The sequence below is a fragment of the Pagrus pagrus genome (genome assembly GCF_965226575.1).
Source record: "Pagrus pagrus genome assembly, chromosome: 14".
In the NCBI taxonomy this organism is placed as follows: Eukaryota; Metazoa; Chordata; class Actinopteri; order Spariformes; family Sparidae; genus Pagrus; species Pagrus pagrus.
Window position 1 is genome coordinate 2,697,763 of NC_140198.1, and position 11,284 is coordinate 2,709,046.

Genomic DNA, 11,284 nt, shown 5'->3' on the forward strand with positions numbered 1-11,284 from the left:
TGCAGTTCGTCATTCCTATTGTCCTCGGATGTAGTTTGTGTTTGTGCTTATCAGAGATGTTAGCATGCATGCACACATAAAACAAAGATGGTGAATATGATCAATAACCTGCTAAACATTAGTATGTTAGCATTGTGCATTGTCATCATGAGCATGATAGCAAGCTAACGGACCAAACGAAGGTGGTGAACATAATAAAGGTTATACCTGCTGAACGTGAGCATGTTAGCATGCTGTTGTTAGCATTTAGCTGTAAGCAGTGCTGTAAGGACAGAGTCTGCAGCTGTAGAGGAGGTAGAAACAGACATGCTAGCTGCTCTGTGACTGTCATGAATACATTTTTCATCTCCTCTTTATAAAAAGCGTCTCAGGGTGTCATCAGTGCAAATCACACTTTGAATGAAGAGAACCGAAACTGAATGAAAGCAGTGTTTTTATTAATCGAGGCCGTTTCCTCGCTGTAAGGCTCTCAGGATTAATGACCGGTCTATGAACAAGAGAGAGTAAAAACACATTCAGAGCTGAACATCCTGAACCCTCCAACCAACAATGAACCACAAGAACGAGTCCTTGAACCCAAACAAAACACAACATCTGACACAGACTCAAACATAATATTACAGGTATTCTCATCCCTTCATGTGAATCATTTAAACCAGACCTATTCAACTGGCGGCCCGTGGGCTAAACGCAGCACTTAACAACCTCGTTTTTGTCTTTTTATTCGTTAAGCACAAAAATATGGAAGCCCTAAACGGTAACGGGTCAAACATATTACATCCCCTGTTTTCCTGTGGTGACAAGTTAAACTGTATTTGTTTCATAGAGATCTCAAGTTATTTATCACAAATGTTTTCCCAAGATTACAGGATTATTTCCTCCAGATCTGAAGAAGACGTGCTTTGTTTATATAATAATAACATGTTTGACTCGTTACACGTTCAGGGCGTCAACTGAAAACCTGCTGCTAAGATTAAAAGATTTGAAAATATGTTTACTTTTGTTTCTTTTTCAATCGTAAATGTTGTTGATGTCGTTGAATAGACCTGATTTAAACCCTTTAATTAATTCAGAGTGATTCTGCTCGTCAGCAGCGGATGTAACACAGCCTACTGTACATTTTCCACATGTTTTGGGATTGTTGTTTCTGATTTGATCAGTCACAGACAATAATTTATTTTTTCATGTTTTCATACACAGATACATCTTGAGGAAAACTCATTTAAAGGGGAAATGTATCAAACGTTTGTAAAAGTCAGCAGACTGAAAGTTTCCACCACCGTTTCATCCTGGTAAATAAAGTATCACAGTTCAGTTATGAAAAAAAAACAAAATGCCGTTAAACAAAACAAACAATGAGAAACGTTATTTTTGTCAGACCGTCTTTTCTCATTCATCATCTCAGGAAACTGAAATTATAAATATTTGGAAATATTTGATTTATATTGCAGGATCACTCAGGAGAAGAAGCAGTGGTTATGTAACATACATGCATGTTCGTACGTCTATATTTATGAGGACTGTCGCTGATATGATGACCGCAACAACAAACGTCCGTTTACTCTTCAAACTCCCAAAATATCCAGACTGTCCTCACAAAGACAGACGCACAGGTAAAGACACACACAGACACAAACCTCTCAGCAGTTCAAATCAATCTGAAATCTATAAAACATATTTTATTATTGCTAAACGAAAACAAAAAGTCATTTAAATAACCCACTGAAGCTGCACCAGCACGAGCTTTTTCTCTTGGTTTCACTGATATTCAAGTTATCAGGAGACACTGAAGCAGAGCTGGACGATCAAGTTTGGATCATTTCTCACAAACAAAAGAAACGATTTAAGAAAACGTGGAAACAAAAAGTCTGTTGAAGAAATTCAAGACCGCTTCAGAAAGCACAAAAAGTTAAAAACTGCCAGTGTAGACGCATGTGACACCAAGTTTCTATTAAATAAACAGTCGGCCTTAAAGGAAAAATCTGTTTCGTTTTAACTTCTCGCTCCTCTCGGATAAATAACAACATCGTTCTCAGCAAGTTAAAAGCTGAAATTTGGAAACACGGTGACGTTACAAAGAACTGAACAGAAAACTCTGCTCCTTTACTTCTGTAGCTTATCTGCATCACTATGTAACAGCCGTTATATAAATATATATATTTATATATGTATTATAAAATATAAACACTCCAGTCAGTCAGCAGACAAACATTTGCTACTGCTGTAGATGCGTTATTTTAGATCACACTACCTTGCTCGGCATGACCCGCCTACTCTCGGGGTAATTATGACTTTGGACTGTCGTTAAAGTCGTCACGCTTTGGTTCGGTTCAGGTTTTAGTTCCTCACGTAACTTATCGTAATGTAAGTTAAAGACATAACTCGCGTCACGCGATGAAAGTGACACAAACTGTCTTTAATATTAAAAAAAGTCTGCGCGCACGTGTTTTAATCGGACTTGACTGACAGTGTTCAGAACCAATCAACACCACACATTTCTTCAGACGTTGCGTTCATGTTTGTGTTCCCAGATTTTAGCCTTCAACCTGCTGATTACATTGTTTATATTACTGATAAGACTGATGAACAAAAACTACAAAAATGAAACCCAAGCTGTCACAAGTCAGAGTAATCCTTTAAGGCTGATGACGCGAACACGGAGCAGAGAAACAGCAGTAGAGTCCTGATTTTAACGTCCATGTAGGACGTCAGCGAGCTCTTCTGACTCGACAGGTTTCCCCTTTGACCTCTCAGTCTTTTATAAAATCACTGCAGACTCCAGAGTTCAGAGGTCGACGGGGACGGAGGGAGTCCACAGTGAGTCTTTTTAAGTGCAGCAAGTCTTTCAGTCTCATCGTCCTCGTTTTCACAGACGACCAACGTGAAGGATCCACAGACAGGAAGTGACGCAGCAGCAGGCTTTTGTACAGACGCACACAGTATGTACAGTATAAAAAGAGGCGGAGTCTACAGGCTGGAGTACCTTCAAACAGCGAAAGGCACCGCGGATGGGATGGACTTTGTGATCTTTGATCTTCTCTTGACAACTGGTTTGGTTTGACTGGTTAAGTGTTGGAGCAGCAGACGACTGAAACAAGCTGCGATATAAACAAAGAAACAGTGAATCTCATCTGCGCTCATCAAAAGGCCCTTTTTGTCTCCAGGATTCATAAAAAACTGAACAGTCGGACGATTATCTTTAAAAACAAACCAAGGAGAAGTTCTGCAGAAGAGCTGCGAACATTCGTCGATCGATCGATTACAAACCAACTATTTTTATAATCCATGAATCATTTTGTGATGCTGCTTCATCCTCTGAAGTATCAGAATGAAAACAATCACCTGATTACTGTAGAAATAATCAGCAGACTAATTAATGATGATAATAATCGTTAGTTGCAGCCCGAGTCTGTTTTAAAAGGCAAGTTCGCTCAAAATATACCAGAACATCGTTTTCTCACCTGATTCTCGAGGTTTCTAACACAGAAACTTGTTGCTGCCGCGGCAGAAAAACACAAAAGGTCCGAAAAATCTGCATCAGGTTTGTTCTGACTTCACGTTATTATAAAATACAAACTGTCATGTTATAACAACAAACTGTTTGTTTGTATGACAGTAAACTGTTTACCTCGTTATGATGTGAATCATTTCACGTTAAACTGTGATCAATTATTGTTACACCGTAAAATGTTTCACATTAAAACAAGACAGATCTTCTCTTAACATGCTGAAATAAGATGATTTTACTTTGAAAACAAGATATTTTCAAATTAAAACTAGATATTTTCAAGTTAAAAGAAGATATTTTATTGTAATATTACTATGTTAAAACATGGAACGTTCCATGTTTTAACATTTCACCATAAAAACATATATTGTTATAACAAGAAGAGCTTCTTGTTATAATGTGAAAAGTCTGTTTGATGTAAAAACATGAAAATATCTCCAGAAACTGATTTTTTCTGGCGCGGCAGCGACCTGCTGTAATCTCACCGGGTAGATGATTTTGGTTTGTGGCGAGTTTTGAGTCTTTTGGTTGATGCATGCTGGGAGACTTCACACATTAGTCGGCTCGTGAGTCCTCCAGGATAAATTAACAGAGCGAGAAGAGTCGTCACACTTTAACAAACCGGAGCAAATAAAAACCAAACGGCTCGACACCACGAGAACAAGATGAGAAAATATGTTTGTGAACTGGGTGAACTGACCCTTTAAACAACACGCCCTCACTGACAGCTGAAGCTGTTTGGTTCATTTTGGAGGACAGACGTCACAGCACATTAAAATGTCCAAACATCTGAAGACGGTGGGACAGTTAAAGGGGAATTCCACGTATTTATGAACCGTTGCGTCCGACATCAGCTGTGTTTCAGGATCATCAAGAACTCGGTGTCTGGTCTGAGTCTACAGAAAAAACATGGCAGCCGGTGGTACATTCAGAGGTATTTCATTTTAATAGCTTAAATCAGAGGCCATTTTCTTTGAGGGAAGCCATCGAGTGCGACAGGACCAGCTGAGGCGTTTCACTGCAGCGATGAGCAGACCGGCTTCAGTCTGACTGAGCGACGACTTGACCTAAAAGCTCCAGTTACTCTCGTCATCGTCGCTTCAACGTGACTTCAGTCGTCTGATGAAGTTGCTTTTTTTTTGTTAATAATAAAATGATGTCACGATTAACGTTTCAGCGACCACAGATACGTCCGTGCGTACGTGTCGTAGGCTACGAGCTGTATTGACATTTGTACAAAACTTGTCACGTAACATTCAGATGTCATGATTTCATTTGAGCCGACTGTCAGACGGGAGGAGGAGCAGTTTGATGAGGATGTATGATTTTCTCCTCGGGTTTAAAAGGTCCTGTTTGTAAGAAAAGTTGATGCTTTTGGATTGTAGGTCGGCCTGACCCATAATCCAAAAGCATCAGTATTTTGACGAGTTGGGAATGAGACTCAGAAATCTACTTTTCTCACAAAAAGGACCTTTAAAGGTGCAACACGTACAGTAGGAACTGGCATCCTGTCAGATTCGTACTCAAACAAACAGGGTGCAACATAAGACCAGAATAACTGCTGACTGCTGCTAACTGTAGCTACCATTGGCTAGTTAGCTCAGTTAGCTGTGCAGCTAGCAGTCCAGACTGGGAGGGAGAAGTGTTGGCATTTACACTGCTAGCTCAGTAGCTAGCATGCTAACTTCAGTGGATACCTTCTACAACACCGACACAGATGTTATATAATATCAAAACTGTCGTTTCATCACATGTTGCTGATAATTTTAAATATTTTTTTGAATGTTTGCATCTAAAATTATTACATATTGCACCTTTTAAATACATTGTTTTTAAATAAACAGCTAAAAATCTTGACTAAACTCAAGAAACTGGCTTAGATTTAATTATATTTTCTTATATTTTCTCTTTCCTAATATAAAGTTTTACTGTGATGCTTCAGAGCGCCGCCACACTGTTTCTTAAGCATCATTTGCGTGATGTATGAGTCTTTGGACCAAAAAGAAAAAACTTTCCGATGATTGAAAAATTCACCATGATGGAGAAAGTTACAAGCGACAAGGCAACGAAAAGGTTTCAGTGTTTTGGAAATCGAACGACAGTTTCATGTAAAATAACTCGATCTTCACGTTACCGAAGCGACGAGAGCAACTGGAGCCGCACTGACACAACGAGTCGATTGTCTAAAGAAATCCAGAACTGAAAAATGAAAAAATAATAATAACACTATCGATATAAAAATATCTGCAGACGTCGACGACTTCATGTCGTCACCAGTTCAAAACCAAAACATCCAAGCGAAAACAAACAAAATCACACGTAAAGAATCAAATGAAAAATAGAGCTTTTATGTGAAGTTGGTCACAGCAGAAGAAGAGAAGTGGTCACAGTCGATGAGCTGAAAGTCACTGGTTTGATTCCCTGGACAAAAGTAAAGAGATCGAGGAATGCTCAGTCCTCCCTTAGTAACCACTGTCACAGTGCCCTCCAGCAAGGCACTTTTACAGCAGGCGATTGTTCCGGTTGGAGCTGCAGCAGCTCCCACATCAGTAACATGGACACGTGTGAGTGGATCAGTGTGAAAGCAACAAATAAACACAAACTCGGACAAAACAAAAGAAAAAAAAAAAACATCTGTTCATCTCGTTCAGGACGACAGCCGATATTTTAAATAACATTAAACTTTATGGCTATGCTGAAAATATACATTCTGACATTTAGAGAAGGACTATCTTAAAAATACAAATGTGCAAAAGTTGTAAACAAATGAGATCCTGTGTGTGAGTGTGTGTGTGTGTGTGTGTGTGTGTGTGTGTGTGTGTGTGTGTGTCACAGCCTGGTGGGCTCCTCGTCACTGTCGCTGCAGTTACCACAGCAGTCCTGCAGAGGGAGGCAGAGAGCACAGAGTCAATGTGAGACATGAACGGCCATATTGGTTACACATGCAGTTTTTACGGCCCAGTCTGCCATTGTTTTGTTTTTGAGGGTGCGTTCACTGACCTGTCGGCCAAACAGCCGCTGCAGGAGTCCCTGTTTGGGCGGAGGAGACGGCTGTCCTCTCCAGTCCAGGTCAGGAGGAACCGTCCCGTCCTGGTGGAAAACGTTCAGCTCTACGAAACACTCCGTCTCGATCATCTGCAGGAACAACAGACCACATTGTCTTCTGTCTATCACATGCACGAAGAGACACTCTGCAGAGTCTATGTGTCGCTTTTATGATCACATGTCTCTGACCTCGTCCTGCCAGGGGATGGAGACGCTGCCTGTGGACACTTTGCTGTAGAAAGACTCGTCTTTGGGCTCCAGCTCCACTCCTTTCACCGTGGAGAACTGCTCGATGTCCAGGACGTCTTTACAGTAGATGGCCTGCGGCTGCAACACAAAAACACACAGACCTCCACGTTAAGTCATTCACATTTCGTGACGTGTGGTGTTATGTTCCTGTATGCTGAGGACTTACGTCAGGTATGAAGGGCGCCTGCAGCATGCCGGCCTCCAGGCGTTTGAAGTTGATGGAGCGGAAGATGAGATGGGCTTTGACCTCGGAGGCTCCACCTCCCAGACAGCCCAGCCTCTCAGCGGGGTCTTTGGCCAGAAGCTGGAGGGTTAAAAAAAAAAAGTAGAATATAACATACAGGCAATTAAGTGTTTTAAAATGCTGAGGTGTGCTATTATAGGATCCGGAGCAGATGGCAGCTACAGACCGAACAGCTCCAGCACCCACCCACCATTTTACAGAGGGACTTGGCGTCCTCGGAGAACTTGCTGGAGTATTCCTCCTCCACCTCCCTCACCAGCCGCTCCACTTCCTCCCGCTTGATCTTCTTCTTCCTCTGCTGGAAGGGCGACTGGCCCTCGATCATCTCGTACAGCAGGCAGCCCAGCGCCCACCAGTCCGGGCTGAAGGTGTAGCGCTCGTTTTTCACCACCTCCGGAGCTGCAGGAGAGACGGAGGAGATTCAGACGCACTGGATCGAGTTTTTCTCCCGTCGATCTACTTCTGTTTTTTACTCGTCGGAGGTTACTTACACATGTAGCCGACTGTTCCCACTCGTCCCTTGATGGTCTGTCCCTCTGGTACATGAACGGCTAAACCCAGGTCTGATATCCTGATGTGGCCTGAAAACACAAACACATGAGGACGATAAGACGCGAGGAACAGACGAGGAACATCTCAGATTTTTTGTCCTCAGAGTGTCATCAATTACTTCAAAATAAAATCTGATTCTTGGAGATGCTTGATACATATTTCAGGCTGATAAATTACTCATATTGGGACATTAGTAGAAGTTCTGGCCGATAAATATAGACAATAATAGAAAGCTGAATTGTTTTTATGGACTTTTGAAAATACAAAAATGTGGAAATTATCAGTTTTCAGTTCTCCTGAGTGTTGAACTCATTTAAAACTCAGCTGGTGTTTACAAAGTACATTACTTTCTAACTTTTACTGACAAAAACTGTTCAAATCGCCTCGACTCTGTTCTGCTGTTTCCAGATGAACCAAACTCAGGAGCCTACTTTCCTGAACAACCAGATATTTGTCGGCGGTGTTCGCTGGGTTTGATCATCGCGCTCCTGCATCTCGCTGGGATTTCAATCATTTTTTAATCAAGTCTAATTGTCTTGTGTGAAGAAACTCCTCAGCAGAGACTCGCGCTTCTGTCTCAGTGCTTCTTGGTTTCATATCAGGCCGTGCTGATGGAGTCAGAGCGCCACCTGCTGACTCACAGCAGCAAATTACACAAACTGCTGAAACACAAACACTCGTGGACTTCACAGCCAGAACAGTTCTGCAGAAACAGCTTCACAGGATCAGTAACTGGGTCTTTCATTACAGAATACACTGTATGAAATGTTTAATATCTTCATGAGACGTCTGATGTTTTTAAAAGGTACTGATCTTTGATTTCATGTTAGAGAAATACTTTAATGTCATTTTTAAATCGCGACTTTCTCTGCGACGCTGCGACTCACCGTGGTCGTCCAGCAGGATGTTCTCTGGTTTCAGGTCCCTGTGAGAGGAGACAGTAAAAGGGCAGAGCCGCTGAGACGAGAGGACGACAGGACAGACGATGATATTAACATCTGAGGGTCGGTGCTGACCTGTAGACGATGTGTTCTCGGTGCAGGTCCTCCAGCCCGCAGCAGATCTCCGCAGAGTAGAAGACGGCTCTCTTCTCGTCGAAACCCGCGTCGCCCATGTGATAGATGTGAAACTTCAGGTCTCCTCCGTTCATCAGCGTCAACACGAGGCACAGAGCGTCCTTCGTCTCGTAGGCGTACGCTAAACTCACCTGGAGACAGAGCGGCGTCATAACCAGGAAGCTACAGCTACAGCGAGTCATCAGGCGGGATAAGACGAGGACGTGTCGTGACTCTTACCACAAATCTGCTGTTGACTTTCTCCAGGATCTGTTTCTCATTGAGCGCCATCGACTCTCCTTTCCTCTTCTTTATCCTCTTCTTCTCCAGCTTCTTACAGGCGTACATCTTCCCTGTGGCCCGGACCTGACACGCACACACCTGCAGAGGGAGGAAGGAGTCAACATGTTCATTTCTACTGTTTCACATTTGTAGTTTATGAGAGCAGCAGGACAAGAAATGATCGAGTGTTGAGACGTGTTTTCTCACTGTCTCTTCTTTTCCTTGTGGTATTAAACATATTGAGTATCCAGGTATTGTATCTACATTAGAAACTCTGGTATCATGATTCGTGACAACACATATCTCTGTATTTGATCTTATTCCTTTGATTGTTTTTAAATCTCGCTCTTGTCCTTACTCGGCCACGTCGGGCTTTATTTTCCTTTGTAACTTAAATGATTAAAGGTTATTACTCTTCATTATAATGCAGATATAAGGTGAACAGGACAGGACGGCAGCTCAGCACCCAGAGAGGTGAGACTAAAGGAGAAATCTGTGTTGGAAACGAGCGTCTCTGCTCCACTTCAGCTGGTTTCAGGTGTAAATCGTGGCTGTTTGTATGAATTTGGAGGGAACAACCTGCAGCTGGTGTCTCTTGTCAGATATCCCACCAACACTCAACATGTGATTTCAAATCAAATGTGTTTCTGTTGGCAAAATAATTTTGTCGTGGTCCCATTTTTACCTCCGCCTGTGTTCGTCTGTTTGATGGTTTGTCAGCAGGATTTCACAAAAAAACTACTGAACCAATTTCCATGAAACTTGGAGCATTTTTCAAAATTCTCGTTTATTTCTCAGGGAATAATGGATGTTGATGAAAAAATGAGGTGTATTCAGGAGGCTGTGGGTCCAATATGATGCAGATCCAGATAATAATCCTGACCCAGCTGTTTTAATCATGTTTAATTAGTTTGAATGTGAAACTCTCTGGACTGATTGCAGCAGATGCAGATCAGCTGCTGTGTGCACAGTGTGACGACTGACTCCTAATTAATGATTCAGAGCAGCTCGGTGCGTTCTCCTCTCAGCCAATCAGAGCGTGACGACGGCCTTCATAAGAGAGGTGTGGAACGGCACACCTGGTCGTTCTGTAACCTGCATCAGGACTTTGTTTAGTGTCTCACACAGCGGCCTGGTCTCTCCTTCATATCCAAACCTCCTCAAACACATTTGGTTTCATGCGGGGGAACTTCAGAGGGAAGAAGAAGAAGAAGAATTTCTGTTTCGTTATAGCTGAAGAGGCTTTTGTACACAATGGAGAGCCAATCTGGAGACTTTACTCTGAACCAGGTGGAGTTTTTGGCTCTTTCTCAGCTGCTGATGACCAAAAGTAACTGGACAACACTCGAGATGTGACAAAACTCTGTCTGGGGTCACTCAGCTGTTGTCTTTGGTCTATGAAAGATCAGAAAATGGCGAAAAATGTTGTTCAGTGCACCGAAGACGCTTGAATCGGAGAGTTTTGAATTGAAACAGTTGATCACTAATCTATTAATCGCTGCAGCTTCAGTGGTTTCAGTCTGTTAATGGTCACATTCGGTGAAACAAACTAAAACCTGTCGACTCTCTGACTCCTGCTCCAACCTTTTGTTCTCTCTTCTCACCTGATCGCCTTCACCTTTAATTCATTCAACCTTCTCTACCTGTTGTCTCTTCCCTCTGTGTCCAGCAGGTGGTGCTGTAACTCACAGACTGTTTCTCAGTCTCAGAGCTCAGGATTGTCTCTAATGGGTCATAATGAGTCTGATTTGGAGCGATGATGCTGCTGGTTACTGACCGGTCTGTGGGGAGCCTGCATCGTTAGCTGACGATGAAACGTTCACTTGTTCCAGTTTTACACTTAAATCCTGTTAAAGTGACTGAAGTGAAACACGTAAAGATCTGAAAGTCGAGCAGCTTTCTGCAGAATCTGATTTGCTCGGGGAAGAGAAACTGTAAACTGAGTTAAAGACGGTTTTATTTTGACTCCCCTCACATCATTGATGGTGTATTTACGATGAAGATATACAGACATACAAGGTACAGCTGAAAAACACCTGGCTGATACAAAACAATGTAAAAAGTGCAGAAATTGACGAGACGCATAAATAACTTAAATAATAAAGTATTTAAAGATTAAAAGCAGCACCGATCAATCAGATTTGGATATCAAAGAAACAGAAAGTTGAAATTTCGATGATAATCTTTAATAAAATGCGCAAAGAAACATTTTAAACTGTTCAGAGACGAAGAAAAAGCCGAACATCGAGGGACGTTTATTTTAAAAACCCTCTTTTGTCAGAAAGCAGAAATCCGTCTGACTGTATCGAATCTTCAATAAGAAATTAAATAGATTTTTCTGAGAATCCA

General features: G+C 42.0%; 1 protein-coding gene across 2 annotated transcripts in view; it reads right to left on the bottom strand.

Annotated features, from left to right (window-relative positions):
• Nucleotides 1–416: 416 nt before the first annotated feature.
• Nucleotides 417–11,284, bottom strand: part of grk6 (G protein-coupled receptor kinase 6) — a 45,547-nt gene continuing 34,679 nt past the window's right edge. Inside the window, exons 1-10 of one of the 2 annotated variants that reach the window (XM_084373482.1) lie at nt 9,621–9,637; nt 8,894–9,034; nt 8,615–8,805; nt 8,486–8,523; nt 7,538–7,627; nt 7,237–7,445; nt 6,969–7,106; nt 6,743–6,880; nt 6,509–6,643; nt 417–6,388 (exon numbers count right to left, since the gene is read on the bottom strand). In XM_084373482.1, the coding sequence (XP_084229608.1) occupies nt 6,338–6,388; nt 6,509–6,643; nt 6,743–6,880; nt 6,969–7,106; nt 7,237–7,445; nt 7,538–7,627; nt 8,486–8,523; nt 8,615–8,805; nt 8,894–9,001 (1,098 nt within the window). In that variant the 5' untranslated portion in view covers nt 9,002–9,034; nt 9,621–9,637 and the 3' untranslated portion in view covers nt 417–6,337. Of the gene's footprint in view, nt 6,389–6,508; nt 6,644–6,742; nt 6,881–6,968; nt 7,107–7,236; nt 7,446–7,537; nt 7,628–8,485; nt 8,524–8,614; nt 8,806–8,893; nt 9,072–9,620; nt 9,638–11,284 lie in introns of those variants that run through there. The other variant, XM_084373483.1, reaches the window with a different exon arrangement.